Genomic DNA, 19,982 nt, shown 5'->3' with positions numbered 1-19,982 from the left:
CTGGTGGACTTACGTAGATCACCCGAGGTCACTGTGGAATATTAATGGCAGATCCAGGAACAGACCCTTTCCTTCCATCCCCATGTTTTAGTCTTTGTTCTATGCAAAGCCACTCTTTCGGCTCAAGGTCTGTGAGGGAAGCGCTACCACAACGGAACCCCTACCCCCTGCCCTCAAGACAGACAAGTCGAGCCAGAGATTTTTAATTTAGGTTATCTTTACTTCACAGTCTTAGCAAATCAAAAGAGAGCCTTGCATTCAAAAGAAGTGCTTCACAGCTGTCAGATAGTAATAATCTCCCCTAAAATACATACCAGTTCTTCATATAACTATTTCTTTACATCACTGCAGTTTAATTAGCAGATCTAAGAAAAAAGTCAGTGCATGAGGTGGAGAGAGACAGAGAGAGTCTAGGGAGATCAACACTTATCAGTTAGAAAGCATTTGGGAAACCAAGCTAAGGACTGCCTTAATTGCCAGGCAAACTGCATTGCTGGAATTTCAGAAAGCTCCCACTACTGTAGGAAGTTTTTGAGCTCTAGCTCTGCAACACCCCCAGGACTTGCATCCTGTGCGAACGCAAAGCTCTCATCTACATGGCTGTCATTTGATCCTGCAGCAATGGCTGCTAACCGAGATCAATGCAAATAGGGACATTCTGAACAAAGAACTTTGCATCTCCATCCCCTGGAAACTCACAAGGTCAGCAATGTTACTCAAAACAAAATCCACAGCTAAGTCAGGGAGGCAAGAATCTAGCACTGCAAAGGCATGAAGTTAAGCCATCCTGCTTTGCCATATTCTTGGCAGCTGATGCGACCTTCCACTCCCATCACCCTTGGGATGTCTCTGCAACAACAACAAGAAGCAGTTGGCATTCCCTGCTGAGTGGAACAGAGCTGCCATGTGCCCACAGCTGGAACAAATTAGAGTTGTCTCAATCAGTGCCCGAGACCCAGCATCAAAGTGACTTTGGGAGGAGCCGAAGCTTCCTGCACTGGCTCAGGAAGTTAGCAATCCAGAAAGCTGAAATTTCAAACACTTGTACTATCCCAAGTTACAAGATGTCCAGAAAGGATGGGAGAATGCGTACAAGTCAGGCTTAAATTTGATTCCTGTATAAATCAGAAGTGACACTGATGAAATTATAGCAGCTTTCGAAGTGTCTGTGCATGCAGGCAGACTCCTGACTAGAGTGCATAAACCTAAGCATGACAGGTTTCTGAGGTCTTTGGGAGCCAGATGTGTGCCCAAGGACTGCCCTCACAAACACACAAGATGGATCTTTAATATTCTCCCCATTTTCCCCTCCCCACAAGTCAGTGCAGGAAAAACAGGAACCACAGCACAGGTTTACTGGCCAACCACTTCTCATGGTTTTGCTATGTATGGCATTCACTAACATTAACGTTACAGCTAGAGGGGATCATTGTAAGGCAATCTGCTGCTTGCCTGAAGGAGAAGTGATGGCTGTTGAGCTCCATGCAGCTACAGGGAAAAGGCTCCTATACAGGATACTTGGGATAAAAACAAACACATAAATAAGTGCTTTAAACAGTCAAAAGATGTAAGCTACCTTCTTCCTTCAGACATTCGGAAGGAGTCCAGACAACCCATCTACAAAGTTCACCGTACAGGCTCAGGTGCTTTACTGGCCCAAAAGATACAGCCATCGTTTTGCTATAAAGAACAAAATACTCAAGATGTGGAAGTGGCTGGATAGAAATGTTCAAAATTAATTAATGATGCATAGAAGCCACTATGTATGCATCCTGTGGAAGAAGAGGCAGAAAATCTCAGGGTCCATAGTAGAACCAGTGTTCTAAGTACATGCCACTGGGTGTTCTTGTCAGGAGATCAGTGCATTTCCTTTTGCAATATGGCAGAGTTCATGCACTGAAGCTGATCAACAGATCAAAGAGTCAGTTTTCTTCCAAAGTTTCACCATGCAAGAGCTGATCAATGCAACAAGGTGCCAACAATCCCATTCCACTATCTGTTAGTGGATTTTCAGTTTGAAGAAGTCTTTGTCCAGGATAGGAGAAAAATCAAGAGGAGAGGAAGAACAAAATTTTTCCCTTTGTTATTCATCAGCATGGAGCACGATTCACATAGAAGGGGATAATCCAAGGAACTTTAAAATCTTTCCTGATGGCACACGTATCTACCACTGCTGCTTATGGAAGTTACATGTACAGGAGGGAAACCAGACTCTCCTTATCACTATCATATCCCTGATCAACATTTAGCCAAATGGAAATAAGGAAGCAATGAGAGGTGGCTGGTTTACTGAGTTTTCTTGTCCTCTGGTGGATAGTAAGGAGGAGGAGGAGGCTGGTCCTAAAACGAGAGAGAAAGTAGAAATCCATGTAAGAAACAACACAGCTAGAAGTAAATATTAGGGATGTGCACAATTTGGCTTATTTGTTAATAACTTTGCTTGTGTCCCATGTTTGCATTAGACAGTTTCAGTGGGATCCATCACTCCACGTTTCAGGCATATAGAAAACATCCCCACTCTAGATGCAGCAAAGGGTTCTACATTGCCTGCACCAAACATTTCCCTCCCTATCTAATGGGGATGAAATTCTCAGGGAATGTTCTTGCATTTATTTATTTATACCCCACTTTTCTCCCCAGTTGGCACTCAAAGCTGCTTAGAACATCACTCCGTCCTTCTCCATTTTTTTTTTTACAAAAACTCTGTAAGGTAGGCTAGGCTTAAAATCTGTCATGTGCCCAAGGTCACCCGGCATCCTATTCCAACACTATCTACTACTACTACCTCACACTGGCTCTTACCCTGTATCCCTCATCCAAGGAATCTACACTGTCAAACTGCTACACGGTCCCCGTACTGCCAGCCAATAAAATTCTCTCTTAAAGATCAGGTATGTGGAGAAATGAGGACAAATCTTTCCTCTGTCCTTCCATCTTGCTGTGGGTGGAAATGGGGGCCCATAGCCAAAGCTACATTCTACATAAGTAAACACACAGGGTTTTGTTTCCATTATTGTTCTTCTAACCCCTGTCAAACTTCCTGGCTTCCATTAACGATCGGGCTTGCTTGGAGAAAATTTAATTGTTTAAAAAGCAGGGCACACAGGATCACAAATGGAATGGTGCAGGCTCTATCTCCCTTCACCTGCATACTCTATTTTTGTAAACATATACTGCCAAAACTACTTTACATGTGAATACTCATAATAGGGTGTGTCCCCCTGTGGAAATGCCAATCAGGGATGATTCTGCATGGGGGAAGCAACAGGCCATTCTTCTGCATAGAGGGTACGTTACACCTTTCAGGCCTCTAGTTATTTCACTCCCCCTTCTGCTCAACACTGTTCAGCCCCAGTTGAATAAAAACACCATCATCTAATGATAGGTAACAGCATGTCCCCAAATGCTCCTAAATCTCTGATGTAATGTTGCTCACATTGGTTAGCCTTATGAGGCCCTTCCAATTGGTTACTGAGCCTGAACTTGGAAGTTCAAGAGGTTTGTTCTACCATAGGTCCTCAGATGGGCCTTGGTCAAGTCACCACGTCCCAGCCCATAAATGGAAATCAACCATTTCACAAAGTGTACAATGTTAAGTAGATTTTTTTTCTACCAAAAGTGCTACTGAACTATTTAGGCCTGATGACAGGGTAGAAAGGAAAAGAAGTCTTGCTGTTTTTGTCACTGAGATGTATTGCATGAGATTCGCTTTCTGCTTCTATTGGCACCTGGTGCATTGATTCTTCTTGCCCTCCCCTGCAATACTCACATTCATTTGGTTTGCTCACTGACAGTATCCTTCTACCATACAGGCTAACTGGTAATATAAGATCGGGTGGGATGTCTTAAAGCAGACTGGTAGATCAGAGGTCTCTTTTCATTTCTATGACAAAAATCCTTGACATACAGGAGAATGTGCAACACTTACCATGGGCATGTAGACATTGTGTGGGTTGCCTGGGCTGTAATAAGCACTTGCAGCAGCTTCTGCAGCCTTAGCTTCAACTGTATGAGAAATTAATACAGGTCAGACAGGAACAGCCATTGGGACTGCAGCACCTAATGAGACACAGACTGAACAAACACCACCACAAGTATATGGCTATGCTCCTGCAGAGTGCAGGGGGTTGGACTAGATGGCCTGCAAGGTCCCTTCCAACTCTAACATTCTATGATTCTATATCACAGTTCTGCAGTTCCCTCCACAGCTGTCTAGATCTCCTTCCCTTGTGGTAGGAAGCATTTGGTGCAAAGGCACTGACTACTCCCCAGACCACACTGGAGTCAGCTAGTCTTGAAACATTTTTGTTCCAGGAACCAAACATGTTCTTCTGCAACCAGTCTAGGAATGGATTCAAAGCTGCCCCTAAAGGCATCTGACACTAAACATGTGTTTTAACATGTGCAGTAGGAGTCTGACTCTGCATAGGACCCTCCCCCACCCAGCGGCAAACACTGAGCCATCCTGCATAGTTCTACCATTGGCTGCTCAGTACTGGACAGACCCTTTGTAGGGATCTGCTGACTCAGGAGTGGGAACCTGGACTGCCGAAGTGGCATGGTGGAGACAGATATGAACTGCTTGCTTTGTCCAATAATAAAGTGGCTGGTACCTCACTCCACATAGACTAACCACTATAGACAGACATACACAAACCAGTGTGGGTGGCTTTTTAACGTGGTAGATTTTTAATTTTTTTTAGTTAATGTTTTAAAATCTCATCTTTTTGGAAACTGGCAATTCACTCTGTTAATGAAATGCTGGGGTGTAATGTACCTGCTGACCCACATGTTATTCTATTGGGTTACTTTAAAGGACATGTAGCCCTTTCAGATGTAGGACTGCTCTTGAGCTTAATTACCACGGCTAAATTTGCAACAATAGCACAATAGAGAAATTCAGAATTTCCTTCAGAAGATGAATGGCTTCTCTGTATGTGAAATACTGTATTATTAACTAAATTAATATATCAAAAGGCCCAGAGAAAAATTTCAAGCCCCATCTCAACAGATCTCAGAAGCTTACCAGGGCTGATCCTGGAAAGTACTTGGATGGGAAATCTCCTTGAAATACCAGAGGCAGGATGGCAGGGGCAGACTTTATTCAGCCACCTCTCTGGATATCCTCCAGTTCCCCAGTAGGGAACAAATGATACCACCCAGCACAGCCCAGAGCGCATTCAAAATACTACGTGGCTCTGAGTAAAAAGGTGAAGGGATTGGGAGCGCAGGTTGTATTTTTGTCAGTTATTCCTGTCGAAGGCCGTGGTTTAGGAAGGGAAAGAAGAATACTGAAGATCAATTACTGCCTACGTAGATGGTGTCATCAGGAAAGGTTTGGATTTTTGGACCATGGCTCACGCTTTTGAGATGAAGCTCTTCTATCAGGAGATGGTTTGCACCTCACGAGGGTAGGGAAAAAGGTGTTTGGAAACAGCCTTGCAAACCTAATAAGGAGAGTTTTAAACTAAATCCTATAGGGGAGTGAGACAAAAATGCAAATATGATGCCAATAACTGGAGATAAGAACTCTAAAGTTTTGCGGGGAGTGGCATTTACTGGTTAACATTAACTCACATGTAAGTACAGAAACGAAAACCTCAGGGTGCATAAAACATGGATTCTGATGTCTCTATACTAATGCGCAGAGTATGGGAAACAAGGAGGAGGAACTTGAAGTCCTAATACAGAAGGAGACTATGACCTAATAGGCATTACTGAAACTTGATGGGATGACAGTCACAATTGGAATATGAGGACTGAGGGGTAGAACTTATTTAAAAGGGACAGACAAATAAGGAAGGGCGGAGGAGTCGCATTACATGTAAAGGAGGTATATATATTTGAGGAAATACATGAATCTGAACATGAAAGTCCAGTTGAGAGTTTCTGAGTAAAAATAAAAGGAGTAAGAAATAATAGTGATATTATGGTGGGTGTCTGGTATAGACCACCAAGCCAGGCAGAGGATTTGGATGAGACACTCCTAGAACAGATTACAAAGTTCTCAGAGAAATGGGACATGGTGGTCATGGGAGATTTCAATTATGTTGTCGAAGGCTTTCATAGCTGGAGATCATTAGCTGCTGTAGATTTCTGAGGATGCCAGTCACAGCTGCTGACAAAATGTCAGGTACTACAATGCCAAGACCACGGCCATACAGCCCGGAAAATCTACAACAACTAATAGATTTCAATTAGCTGGATATCTGTTGGAAGTCCAACTCTGCTAAAAATGAAAGATCCAATAAATTCCTGACTTGTCTTGCTGACAACTTAATTTTCCAGAAAGTGGAGAGGGAAAACAAGAGTATCTGCTATCTTGGACTTGATTCTTACCAGCAGGGAAGAACTGGTTGACGAGGTGAAAGTAGTGGGGCCCCTGGATAGTAGTGGCCATGTAATTTTGGAATTTACAGTCTTGGGGAAGGGAAAAGCTGTACGTAGTCAGACATATAGGCTGGACTACAGGAAAGCAAATTTTGACTTAAAGTTATGCTGGGTAGAATCCCATGGTCAGAAATACTTAAGGAGAAGAGAGTTCAAGAGGGATGGGAGTTCTTAAAAGCAAAATACTGAAGGTGCAACCACAAACGATTCCTATGAGAAGGAAAAATGGGAGGAGCCTAAAGAAGCCAAGGTGGCTCCATAAACAGCTTTCTAAAAACCTGAGAAATAAAAAGGACTCATTTAGAAAGTGGAAGGAGGGCCTTATGACCAAGGATGAATATAAACAAATAATCAGTGCTTGTAGAGAGAGAGTTAGGAAAGCTAAAGCTCAGTATGAGCTTAGGCTAGCGACAGATGCTAAAAAGAACAAAAAAGGGTTCTTATGTTCAAAGTAAGAAAAGAGCAAGGACATGGAAGGCCCATTGCGGGGACAAGAAAGTGAAATTGTAACAGGTGACGAAGAGAGGGCAGAACCTGCTCAATTCCTACTTTTCCTCAGTCTTCTCTTGCAAGAGAAACAGTGCTCAATATGGCAAAAACAGAACACATGATGAGGGAAGGGAGCTGCAGCCTAGGACTGCCATAGGGGTAGTACATAAACACCTAGTGTCTTTAAATGAAACTAAGTTCTCAGGGCCAGATGAACTGCATCCATTATTTTTGAGAATTCTTGGAGAACAGGTGAGATGCCAGAAGATTGAAGGTGGGAAATGTTGTCCCCATCTTCAAGAAGGGGAAAAAGGAGGATCCGGGTAACTACTGACCTGTCAGCTTGACGTCTATACCTGGGAAAGTTTTAGAACAAATAATCAAACAGACAGTCCTTGAGCATTTAGAAAGGATGGCTGTGATTATCAAAAGTCAGCAGGGGTTTCTCAAGAATAAGTCATGTCAGACTAACCTTATCTCTATTTTTGAGAAAGTTACTACCTTGCTGGATCAGGGGAATGCTGTGGACATCGTTTATCTTGATTTCAGTAAGGCTTTTGATAAGGTTCCACATAATATTCTTGTTGACAAATTGGTAAAATGTGGTTTGGATCCTATTACTGTTAGGTGGACCTGTAACTGGTTGACAGATCACACCCAAAGAGTGCTTGTTAATAGTTCCTCATCCTCTTGGAGCCGCCTCCAATAACAACTGGAAGGTATACAGCCCTGTCACTTGATTTCCACCATCTACAGCCTGTGCTTGCTGCATATACATAAATAGACCAATGAGCTGACCATCAAGACAGAACACCGAATATACCAGCATGACTGTTACCCCCATCTTAAGCAATATTACTAGTATAGATCTGTACTAGCACTTTATGATAATGAATTGCTTTAGGTTTTATGATTCTTACAATTGTTGTTTATGTGTTTTTATCTTTTATGTAAGCTGCCCTGAGCCTGCTTCGGCAGGGAGGGTGGGGTATAAGTTGAACAAACAAACAAATAAATAAAAGGGCAAATGTGATTTTGTGCTGTATCAACAGAAGTATAGTGTACAGATCATGCAATGTGGTGGTATCACTTTACTCTGCTCTGGTTAGACCTCACGTAGAGTTTTGGGCACCACAATTTAAGAAGTATATAGACAAGCTGGAACATGTCCAGAGGAGGGCAACAAAGATGGTGAGGGGTCTGGAGACCAAGTCCTATGAGGAAAGGTTGAAGGAGATGGGTATCTTTGGCCTGGAGAGGAGACGACTGAGAGGTGACAGGATAACCATCTTCAAGTACTTGAAGGGCTGTCATGTAGAGGACAGTACGGAGTTGTTTTCTGTTGCCCCGAAGGTCGGACCAGAACCAATGGGTTGAAATTAAATCAGAAGAGTCTTCAGCTTAACATCAGGAAAAACTTCCTGACAGTCAGAGCAGTTCATCAATGGAACAGGCTTTCTTCGGGAGGTGGTGGGATCTCCCTCTTTGCCATCTGACAGCAATGCTGATTCTGTGAACTTAGGCAGATCATGAGAGGGAGGGCAGGAAGGGTTGGTTCAGTGCTTAGTTCTCATGGCCCTTTCTGACACTCCCAGGGAAATGCTGATTGCCACTTTGGGGTCAGGAAGCAATTTTTCTCCAGGCCAGTTTGGTCAGGGATCCTAGAGGGTTTTTTTTGTCATCTTCTGGGCATGGAACAGTGGACACTGTGGGTGTGGAGGGGGAGGTATTTGTGAAGTTCCTGCATTGTGCAGGGGGCTGGACTAGATGACCCTTGGAGATCTCTTCCAACTCTTATGATTCTGTGATTCTATGATTCTAGGGGTCAGTCACCAGAGGTCGCCATTACTTCCAGTGCACACACACTCACACGTACATATAATTTTTTTGAAAAGTTAATTTTTTAAAAAAAGTTGTAACTTCCCCACCACAGCTGCTGTTCAGCAGTGGCCGAAGCCTTCCAATGAGAGTCTAGTTCAGCCACTGGTGATATTTAAAAAGCCCCTCCTCCCAGTTCTTCTCCTGTGCGTATTACTCAGTGTTGCCCACAAAACGAGCACCGCTATTCTATCCTCATTAGCCCTAACAAGGTCATCCCAGTGGGAAACAGAGCTCAGTCTCTGCCTGGGCCATTCATTGATGGAGCTGCTCAGTTGCCCCCCCTTTTCTTATTAAAATCCTTCTCGATAATCCCCAGACCGGAATCCTTCTGGATTAACTGCATTTGTGAAATTAGCAGTGAAGAAACAACCATTCCTTTGTCAATGCAGCAGGATAGTTCTGCTTTCAGAAAGAGATGACTAACGTGAAACCTCAACTGTACCATTTTTAGCAAATCACCCTTTGGGGAAAAACAGCACCTTGACATTATAGCCTTCCCAAACGTAAGGTTTTTAAATAAACAATGGCTAGGGCTACTTCAAATGTAACAAAGCTGATGAATGCCGAGATTTCTGAGACCCTTGCCCATCCCTATAATATTTCAGATCTTAACTCTGGGCACACTACATACCTGCTGGAGTAGAGGGAAGGCCTGGGCCTGAGGCAGGCGGTTCCATGGGCCCAGGATAGGGAGGTGGCGGAGGCTGCATGTATCCCATGGCTCCATCTACTGGGGGACCAGGATAGAACTCTGCTGCAAGGCAGAAAGACAGATTCAAATAATGTAGACACAGTTGACCAAGTCAGACCTCGCCGAAAGGGTACGTGTTCACATTTTAATACTTCTCTCTAACAGCAGAGAGTTCCGCTCCCAAGACTCACCAGGAGGTGGTGGGTAAGGATACCCCGCAGGAGGATAAGGGTGCATTCCATTGGTAGCAAGGGGTGGAAAGGTATAACCCCCATTTGGCATGTATGAGTAACCATAAGCTCCATTGGGGACCTCGCCTCTTGAAGCTGCAAAACAAAGACAAGCAAATTCTATGATAGACTCAGCTGGCATTCATATTTCAAGATCATGACAGTCAGAACTACTATATGGCTACAATTTGGATACATTTGAATTCATGGGCACTCCATGAAACTGCAGAGCGGTCGGGTTAGAACGGAGAAAAGGAAGTACTTCTTCACCCAAAGAGTGATTAACACATGGAATTCACTGCCACAGGAAGTGGTGGCGGCTACAAGCATGGACGGCTTCAAAAGGGAATTAGATAAGCATATGGAGCAGAGGTCCATCAGTGGCTATTAGCCACAAGGTATAGATAGGGGCTCTGGGGCAAGGGATGCTCTGTCTTCTTGGTGCTTGGGGGGGGGGGTCAACAGTGGGAGGGCTTCTAATGTCCTGGCCCCACTGGTAGACCTCCTGATGGCACCTGGTATTTCTGGCCACTGTGTGAGTGGCCAGAGTGTTGGACTGGATGGGCCTTTGGCCTGATCCAACATTGGCATCTCTTATGTTCTTATTCACTGCTACAATACACAAAACACAGGGTATACAGAGAGCAAGCCATGCCTTATAAACACAATGCTCTCTTCATTAGTTCAGAGCTCCTTCCAGCATGATGCTCAAAGGTGGTATTAAGGATTTGGGAATCTGGTATAGTGGGAAAGGAGGATGCCTCCTGCAATGTAATGGTTGCCAATAGGCTTGTAGAAAAATGACTTGTCCTTTTAAAAGAGGTTTATTGTATGGAAATTGACTGCTGAAGCTTTTCATGGTAGCATGTAAATAGCATTGCATGCTAAATCGCATCTCATTAAGCCTTCATTAAAGAGGCAGGACATTTTTTCCAAAGTACTTGGAAACCCTACATGTAACAGCACTGAGGCTTTAGGGGCTGAGCCCCCTATTGATTAAGGCAGAGCCCCATCGCTGGCTCTCACCACTGCCTTCCTCCACTCCCACCCCCCTGAAAAGTACTTGGCCTTGCGGGGCCTGAGCCATGCCACTGCCACACTGGCCCCCCAAAAGCCCTCCCTTCCGTTAGCAGGGTGGGAGGAGGGAGCCTGCTCCCACTAAGCTGTGGAGTCCTGTGAGCAAAAATTCTGCTTTGTGAGCTACTGGTATTAAAAGTGTGAGTGAGCAATTCGCTTACTGCATAAACTAGTTTGCTCTGGAGCCACCCTTCCTGAGCGAAGAGAAAAAGTGAGCCAGAGGCAAAAGATCTGTGAGCTAGCTCACACTAACTCAGCTTAGAGGGAACACCGCATGGCGCTACCACACCTTGCTGACTTCCTCCCCCCCCCCCCCCCCCAAGAAGTATCTGGCCTTGTGTGGCCAGCCCAAAGCAATTCCAGGAATTGCTTTGAGCCTGCACGGAGCAGGGGACTCGCTGGCCATCACCTGTTCAAAGAGCTGAGTCAAGCGGCGGGACAGCCACCTGGCTGCCTCCTTTTCGGCTCTTCTCTCCACTGGAATTTTTTCTGGCTATGGGGTTGTATTTGCTCCGGGGGTGTGTGTGTGTGAACATACAGGAACTCTATGTTTCCACCACAGACAGAAAACCCTCCCAGCACAACTTCCCTGATGTAGGCCTTTTCCCTGTGGAGAGATGTTTGTACTGAGGTCCCTGCACCTTGTCTAGTCTGGGTTAGAGCCTCACAATGAGCAGAGAACCTCCAGACCCTCATCTGAGTTTAGCTGAACTGTGCAAAAAAGCTCAAGTACCTTGAGATGCCATTTGAAGCATACGCTGTCCAAATTCAATGGCGCCTCCAGCTGAGAACGTCATTTTGAATGTTACCGATCCTTCCCAACCACCTAGAGGGGAAAAGATGAAATAATATGCAAGAGCAGAATTAACTTCTGTTATTATTATAAACAGTGTTCCCTCTAAGCTGAGCTTGTGAGAGCTAGCTGAGGAAGAGGAAGTGGTCACATGACCCCACATAACCTGCTCTTATATACAGCTCCCAGCCAAGAGATTGACTGGGTCCACAGTTGAACAGCTTCTACAATGCTGCAGCTTCAAGAGCTTCCATGCTATTCACTGGGTCCAAATCAGCTTCCTTTTAGAAAAGTGGGACAATTTCTTGATGAGAGAGACAGCTAACAACTTCTGGAAACAGCCTCTCTTTCCGGGACTGGGGAAGCAAACACTGTGCAAGTTCTTTCCAGCTGATTAAGCAGGAGGCCTGCAAGAAGAAGTGGTGCCAAAGAGCCAAGCAAGATAAGACCGCTGCCAAGATAAGGCTCTGGCTATAACTGGAGGACCTGTCTTAGATCTTCTGAGGCCTGGCTTCACTGTTTGCCTTGAGCCATTTACGGATGCTAAGTGGATGAGACCATTTGGCTGATTTCACTATAATAAATGGAATGGGGAAGATGAACTCAACTTCTGTAACATGTGGCTTCATAGTAACAGCAGGAGAGAACTAGTGGGGTGATCCCTTTCCCTTACAGTTGTGTTATTTAAAACAAAGTTGTGGGACTGTACAAAAGCCATAATGATGAACCATGGGTTTTAGCTAAGGCTTGGATTAAACACTATTACAATAGGACAAAGAAAGACAGACACAAAGGAGAGTGCAGTGACTTAACCACTGACAGTCTTATGGGGTGTTGGTTTGTCCCGTCCCCCCCCCCCAATATTGCCACTTACTACTAAAGGCATGGCAGCGAGCCAGTAATGGAAGGTCAACTCAAATGCTTTCTCGATCCCACTGTTTTTTGCAACCACAAGAGCTAGTAGTGGTTCTTTTTCATTTAACAGTAAGAGGGTGGCTGCATGTAGTCAAGCAACAGAAAACATGCTTCTTTCCCAACTTGCCTTCTTTTTTAAGGCTGAACGGAAGAAATTAAATTATCCACTCTTACCACAAACTTGGCATTATCCCATAAAATGCAGTGGCAGCAGGCTCAGCCTGGCCAAACAGAACTCGTATTTGCCACAATACAGGATTCACCCAAGCAGTTCACCAGCATAAGACGGCTCCTAGCACACTGCGTAAAGCAGTTCATTCGTATCTAGCAATTTATGCCCAGAAGCAAAAAGATTCTGGGGCCACGCAACAGAGGAGAGCTTCTGCTACTTTACCATGCTTGTCAGCTCTCCTGGGGCATCTTGCTACTGTTGGCAGTCAGCTGTCGGACTAAACAGACCTCTGATCAGACCACACTGCAGTTCTTATGGCCTTAAGGAAATTACCTGTGACGGTGGGAAACAAAACTTGTCCTCTATTCACAGGAAGCCAAGACCCTTTTGTCAACCTCCCAGTTTCTTTACAATGTGGCACGTACTTGTGATACTAAATGCATGACAATTGAATAGCTTCTGCAGGGAACATACCTCCTGCTTCTGCCTTCACTGAACCCTTGATGTAATTTGCTCCAAAAACTGGCTGTTTAATCTCACAATCTTTCATCAAATAAAAGGGCATCATGAAAGACTGCATCAGATCTTTTCCTTTAGACACAAAGATCACCTGCGGGGGAAAGAGGACACAACCGTCAAAGCATAATTAGAAAACAAAGTTACAAGTTACTGCTAGAAGAGAGCCTGAGAAACTAAAAAAAAAATCTGACAATGCAAAGCTTCTATATCACATATCCACTAGAATGGCAACTAGCCTCTCATCCAAGAAATACTATGAAACAGCAGTTCTGTTCTAGAAGCTTGCGTTAGCTACCACTGCTTTCTGTCTTTTTTGCCGAAAGGCTCACAGCTCCCATGCAGCTTTAGTTGATACATGAAGCAAATATCCACAACTCTTGAAAAACCTACCCATCACTGCTCTTATAAGCAGCAGGAACTATGCCTCCCCATCAGCATTCTTTTTCTACCATTCGGTTCCCCTGTTTGGTTCACAGGTAGGTATGCTTAAGTTTGGACCCAAAGCCCCACCTTAATATGAAACTTCCAGGAAAGAGGGTGCTGGAAAAGTCATGTGATCTGATAAATAGGCCACATGCTTCTTTCAAGTCCAATGCAGGTTTCACAAAGTAATTGAAGGGTAGTTTGGGGAGACAAAAAGAGATCCTCTGGCTGGGCTCCCAAACACACAACCGTCATACGACGCAAACTGGCAACTAACTACCATGTATGTGTACTATCAGCTAACTGAAAAGCCAGACACCTTTTCATCACAACAGAGTTTGAGTCCAGTGGCACCTTTAAGACCAACACAGTTTTATTCAAGGTATGAGCTTTTGTGTGCACTCACGATATCTGAGGAAGTGTGCATGCACATGAATAAAACTTTGTTGGTCTTAAAGGTGCCACTGGACTCAAACTTTGCTCTACTGCTTCAGACCAACATGACTACTACCTGGATCTACCCTTTCATCAGAGAAAAGACATAAAAAAGAAATAAATCAGCCAGTCTGTTCCCAGCAAGAAAAAAGAACCAATCACTCAAGTTCTACTACATTAAACCAGGATAGAAATTTCCTAGAGTTTCAAGAATGAATTACTTTTGGTTCCATGAGGCTTCCCCCTGTTCATACTGCATTTATACACATAAAGTGCTCATCTACTTACGCGATATGGGGTCAGGAAGACACTCCCCTTCTTGGTCCCTTTGAATGCATCTGGCATATGCTCCATATCATGGAACGTTATTTCAATGTGATTATAATTCATCAAAACACTATGTACAAAGAAAAGAGAGGCATGTTACTTGGATTTATATGTAGTACAGGCAGTGTACCCTCATCCAGCTCAGGTCAGAGAGCAGCCCATGGGCAATCCTATACATCTTTGCAATGATTAGATTTATGCTCCCTTCTGTTCATGTTACTAAATACATTTTATCAAAATGATACTTGATTGTTAGGTTAATCAAAGGTCTGTGAGCTGACTGAAGCTGGGGAGAGCCATCAGAAAGCTGACATGCCATATCATTGGCACAAGGGGGGAGAGAAGAGCTGTTGCAAAGCCAGGATTCTTGATGTAGCCAGGTCTTCTCAGCCTGAAGTGTTAAGGCCTTGATAAACTGAGCAGTTATTTGCAGAAGTACATATAATGACTGGAGGCCTGGACAAAATAAGAGCCTCCATACTCTGTTACAGCACTGTATGGGGATTCCACAGCACTGTAGGGGGATTCCACATGGTTTTTACTTTCAGGATTGAATACTTCAATATATATCAAAGCCTAAATTTGATTTTAAAATCGGATTAATAATAAGCAATATGAATTCACAGAGCACTCCAACCATTATTGGTTCTCTGCTCAACTACATAGCTGACTGGGGCAGCACACTCTGAACGTCTGATTTCTCCCTTCATCACAGGTAATTCAGAAGCAAGAAATGAGTTGGGGGGAGGAAAGGAATAGGTAACAGCCTTTTCCAGAGAAGCTGTCTGTGCTCTCTGGGAAACTGTCAAATTGGTATGTCCTTAGTGTGCAAACTGCTCCACAATTTTCATTTAACTCATAATTCCATAAGTGATCTTTGCATTCTTTTTCCTTTACTGATCTAAAAAAATGCACCCTTGTTCCTCTTCTTTGTTCTTGGCTACCACTACCTGTAACACAATGATAGTAAAGGTAAAGGTTCCCTTGCTCGAAAGCCAGTCGAATCCGACTCTAGGGTTGCAGTGCTCATCTCCGTTTCAAAGCCGAAGAGCCAGCGCTGTCTGAAGATGTTTCATGTGGCCGGCATGACTAAACACCAAGGCGCACGGAACACTGTTACCTTCCCACCGAAGTGGTACCTATTTATCTACTTGCAATTTCTTGCTTTCGAACTGCTAGGTTGGCAGGAGCTGGAACTGCAGCTCCTTAACACAGTGATACCCTGCAACAAACTACTTTTTAATGGCTAGTGGCTCAAGTGGTTAAGACGCTGAACTGCAGGCTGTGGAAGGTCAGTAGTTCAGCAGTTCGAGACCCGGGTGCCGCATGATGGAGTGAGCTCCCATCTCTAGCTCCAGCTCCTGCCAACCTAGCAGTTCGAAAGCAAGAAATTGCAAGTAGATAAATAGGTACCACTTCGGTGGGAAGGTAACAGTGTTCCGTGCGCCTTGGTGTTTAGTCATGCCGGCCACATGACCACGGAAACGTCTTTGGACAGCGCTGGCTCTTCGGCTTTGAAACGGAGATGAGCACCCCAACCCTAGAGTTGGATTCGACTGGCTTTCGAGCAAGGGAACCTTTACCTTTACCTTTTACTTGTACATATATACCATTCAGTTTTGTTTCTATTATGGGTTGGATCTCACAATCTTCTAAAGGAAGGTGCTGGTGAGTGCAGATCTTTCCCACTCTCTCCTCCCCACAGCAGTCCTTTCTGACCCTGGGAAAGTTTCTTAAACCAAATGGGTCAGGAGGCTACAGCGGGAGGGGACAAAATCACCCTTCCTGCCTCTTCTATCAGCACAGCTTCACAGATAGGGAGACTACACCCTTTTCTCCACCGGACCTTCCTGACCCTCAGGGCTATGAAATCCACATAAGTCCTACAACCCTGGAAATAATCTTTCCTGGGGTCAGAGAAGACTGCTGGGGGAAGGGGAATGCAGGAATAATTCTTGTAGCTGCAGATTTGCCGGTTCCAGCCCTGTGTCAACCATTTAAAGCACAAATTTTACAGGATCCTGCTCTTCCTTTGCTCTTTAATATTCCCATAATACAAAGCGATATTACTAAGAGACAAAGGCAATTGGTTCCCAATTGTGGAAGATTAGAGGCCAGCATTAATTACTTCCACTTCTAACCCCCAAAGAAGCTCAGAAAAGGCTGTGAAACATTATACAAGAAGTAGTCTACAATGTACAGGTATGACAAGGGTGTGAAATCCTATACAAGGAGTAACAAAGAAAGCTAGATGATGCCAGAATACAACATCAGCATAATAGGTCATTTGGATCCCCTTACAAGCTCAAATACTTTGGCCACCAAATGAGAAGGGAGCACTCCCTGGAGAAGACCCTGATGCTGGGAAAGACTGAAGGTCAAAGAAGACGGGGACGGCAAAGGATGAGATGGTTAGACAGTGTCATAGATGCAACGAACATGAAATTGAGCAAACTTCAGAGGATGGCGGAAGACAGGAAGGCCTGGTGTGATCTGGTCCATGGGGTCGCGAAGAGTCGGACTTGACTGTGCGACTGAACAACAACAACAAGCTAGATGTGAGCTTCCCAACCAATGTTCCCCTCTAAGCTGCGGAGTCTTGTGAGCAAAAATTCTACTTTGTGAGCTACCGGCATTAAAGTTGTGAGTGAGCGATTGGGCTACTGTTTGCTCTGGAGCCATTCGTCCTGAGCTAAGACAAAAATGTGTGAGTTGGAGGCTAAAAAACTGTGAGCTAGCTCACACTAACTCAGCTTAGAGGGAACACTGTTCCCAACTACTCGTGATTCATACCATTCCATGCACCCTGGTTCCTGCTTCTCAACCTTTTGGATTTACTACAAGGCTGCCAACTCTGGCCATGCCATTGCTGTGATCTGCTACCTGCATATTGCTCCCTCACTCTTTCTTAGTTTGCTTCTGCTTCGCCTGTTTCTGTGGGACCCTGTGTGCAGGGACCATGCGCCTTCTGCACCAAAGTTTGCCTTGATTCTGCACAGACTGCTGTGGTTGACAGTTAGGAATTTGCCAGGTGTCCCAGATCCTGGATATAAAGTGACTGTGAGAAACAACTCGATTTGGAGAAAAGAAAGGCAAACAAATGAATATATTAACTTCATTTCTCCCCCCCCCCCCCCCCACCCCCACAACACCTTTCTCCCCAATAGGGGCCTAAAGCAGCTTACAACATTCTCCTCTCCTCCATTTTATCCTCACCCTGTAAGGTAAACCGAGAGTAGTCCAAGACCACCTGGCAAGTTTCCACGGTAGAGTGGGGATTTGAGCCTGGGGCTCTCAGATCCTAGTGCAACACTATAAACCAAAACACCGGCTCTCGGCAGCAACCAAGAAGGGAGCTCATGTGTTCAGCGGCAGCATCCCCTCAACTAGTAGTTGCTGAATATTCAAAACAATCCACCGAGAAGGACTATCTCCATCACACCTTACCGGCATACTTCCCAGAAGTAGCTAGTTGGTGTTGACGGAGGCAGCGCTAGACTAGATGGATCCTTAGGCTAATCCAGTGAAACAATTCCAGGACACCACAAACACAGACAGGGGTGCTGTTTGGGTTCAGTCTCACCCCGCCCCCTTTGGAGGGGGGCGTCTCATGGTGGGAGGATTCGCTGGGAATAACAGTCCGAGGGAGGAAAGCACAGATGTCGCCATACGAACAGCGCCGCGTCCGACAGGAGACAAGCGCAGATCACTCTCAAACCCGCTCCTTACCTCTCACTGTTATTGACGATAACCCCACCTTCCTCCGAATTATTCCTGTTTAACGCCATCTCCGCGAAGGCACTCCGGACCCTTCCCCCGCTACGGCCAAACGCAGGGGATTGATGGTGCGAGGCTACGCTACGCAGCCGCAGCGATGAATTTCCGGCGTAATTAAGCTCCAGGCAACGCAGAGACCGGTGATATACGAAAGGGAAGGGGATATGTATGATGGGAAATGTAGTTTATTGCCTTAAAGTAAGGCCGCCGTAGGAGCTGGTGCCTCAAGTGGTTAAGACGCTGAACTGCAGGCTGTGGAAGGTCAGTAGGTCAGCAGTTGGAGACCCGAGTTGCCGCATGACGTCTCTCGTTCCAGCTCCTGCCAACCTAGCAGTCCGAAAGCAAGAAATTCCAAGTAGATAAATAGGTACCACTTCGGTGGGAAGGTAACAGCGTTCCGTGCACCTTGGTGTTTAGTCATGCCGGCCACATGACCACGGAAATGTCTTCGGACAGTGCTGGCTCTTCGGCTTTGAAACGGAGATGAGCACCGCAACCCTCGAGTCGGATTGGACTGGCTTTCAACCAAGTGAACCTTTACCTTTAGGTACTAAGGCTGCCCTAGGCAGCACTTTCAATCAATCCTAATCATAATGTATTGTATCTTGGCGCAGAGTGGTGCGGGGGAGGAATAGGGAATGGTAAAACTGTAATCCTAAAACACATGAGAGTAAACCCCATTCACTAGAGCTGCTTACCAGGTCCCTCCTGGCCATTGGCGGTGGATGGGTAGGATTGCCAGATCCAGGTTGGGAAACAACTGGGGATTCCGGAGTGGAGCCTGGGGAGGACAGGGACCTTGGTGGGCTACAGTGCCATAGAGTCCACCCTCCAAAGCATCAATTTTCTCCTGGGAAATTGATCTTTGTAGTCTGGGGATGAGCTGTAATTCCAGGATATCCCCAGGCTCCACTTGGAGACTGGCATCCCTAAGCACTAGAACAAAGTTTAAGTCCAGCAGTGCCTTTTAAGACCAACAGCTTTAATTCTTGGCAGGCTTCGGTTCCTGCTGGAGCGCACCGGAGCTCAGGGGGAGGGCACATAAGCCCCGCCCCCTGCTCCCACCAGCCATCAGTAGGGACACGGGCGGGGGGCGAAATGTTCCCCCGCCTTCCCTGAGCTCCAGGGTGGTGGCCTTGGACTGGTAGGGGCAAATTCCACCTCTCCCACGAGAGGTCATTCTGGCTCTCCCAGCTCTCCTTGGGGCTCCTTAAAAAGTTATGGACGCCACTGTTCTCAGCGGCAGCTGCAACGCCCGCGCAGGGGGAGGGGCAGGGCGAAACGTTCCCTTGCCTCCCTGAGCCCCAGGGTGGTGGCCTTGGACTCATAGGGGCAAATTCCACCTCTGTCGTGCCGCTCGGACATCACACGGGAGAGGTCATTCTGGCTCCCCCAGCTCTCAGGAGGGGCTCTTTAAAAAGTTATGGCCGCCGTCGCAGTGGCAGCTGCGACACCCGCAGGGGGGAGGGGTGGGGCGAAACGTTCCCTTGCCTCCCTGAACCCCGGGGTGGTGGCCTTGGACTTGTAGGGGCAAATTCCACCTCTCGCATGTTGTCATTCTGGCTCTCCCAGCTCTCGATAGGAGCTCTTTAAAAAGTTATGGCCTCCCTGAGCCCCAGGGTGGTGGCCTTGGACTTGTAGGGGCAAATTCCACCTCTCGCGATCACACGCGAGAGGTCATTCTGGCTCTCCCAGCTCTCGATAGGAGCTCTTTAAAAAGTTATGGCAAATTCCACCTCTCGCGTGTGATGTCACCCAGTGGTCCCAAGTGCCCATGCCCCCATGGCAGTGACCTCGCTGACTCTTCTGGATGCCAGAGGCTACCATGGTTCCAGCAGCTGGACCACAGCCATCCATCTGCAG

General features: G+C 45.8%; 1 protein-coding gene across 2 annotated transcripts; it reads right to left on the bottom strand.

The window, feature by feature from the left end:
• Positions 1-229: 229 nt before the first annotated feature.
• On the bottom strand, positions 230-18,213 carry WBP2 (WW domain binding protein 2). Of its 2 annotated transcripts, none has more exons than XM_015414461.1 (8): positions 18,072-18,213; positions 14,304-14,412; positions 13,113-13,248; positions 11,492-11,584; positions 9,643-9,777; positions 9,392-9,511; positions 3,929-4,005; positions 230-2,340 (listed from the first exon to the last, which is right to left on the bottom strand). In XM_015414461.1, the coding sequence occupies exons 1-8, from the start codon at positions 18,128-18,130 to the stop codon at positions 2,287-2,289; spliced, it is 783 nt and encodes a 260-aa protein (XP_015269947.1). In that variant the 5' UTR covers positions 18,131-18,213; the 3' UTR covers positions 230-2,286. The 2 variants fall into 2 exon arrangements, with proteins under 2 accessions (XP_015269947.1, XP_015269946.1); XM_015414460.1 differs by having other exon boundaries at positions 231-2,340; positions 9,392-9,514.
• Between the last annotated feature and the right edge of the window lie 1,769 nt (positions 18,214-19,982).

This window comes from Gekko japonicus, unplaced genomic scaffold (assembly GCF_001447785.1).
Source record: "Gekko japonicus isolate JY-2015 unplaced genomic scaffold, Gekko_japonicus_V1.1 scaffold277, whole genome shotgun sequence".
NCBI lineage: Eukaryota > Metazoa > Chordata > Lepidosauria > Squamata > Gekkonidae > Gekko > Gekko japonicus.
This window is presented reverse-complemented; position numbering and strand designations above follow the sequence as displayed.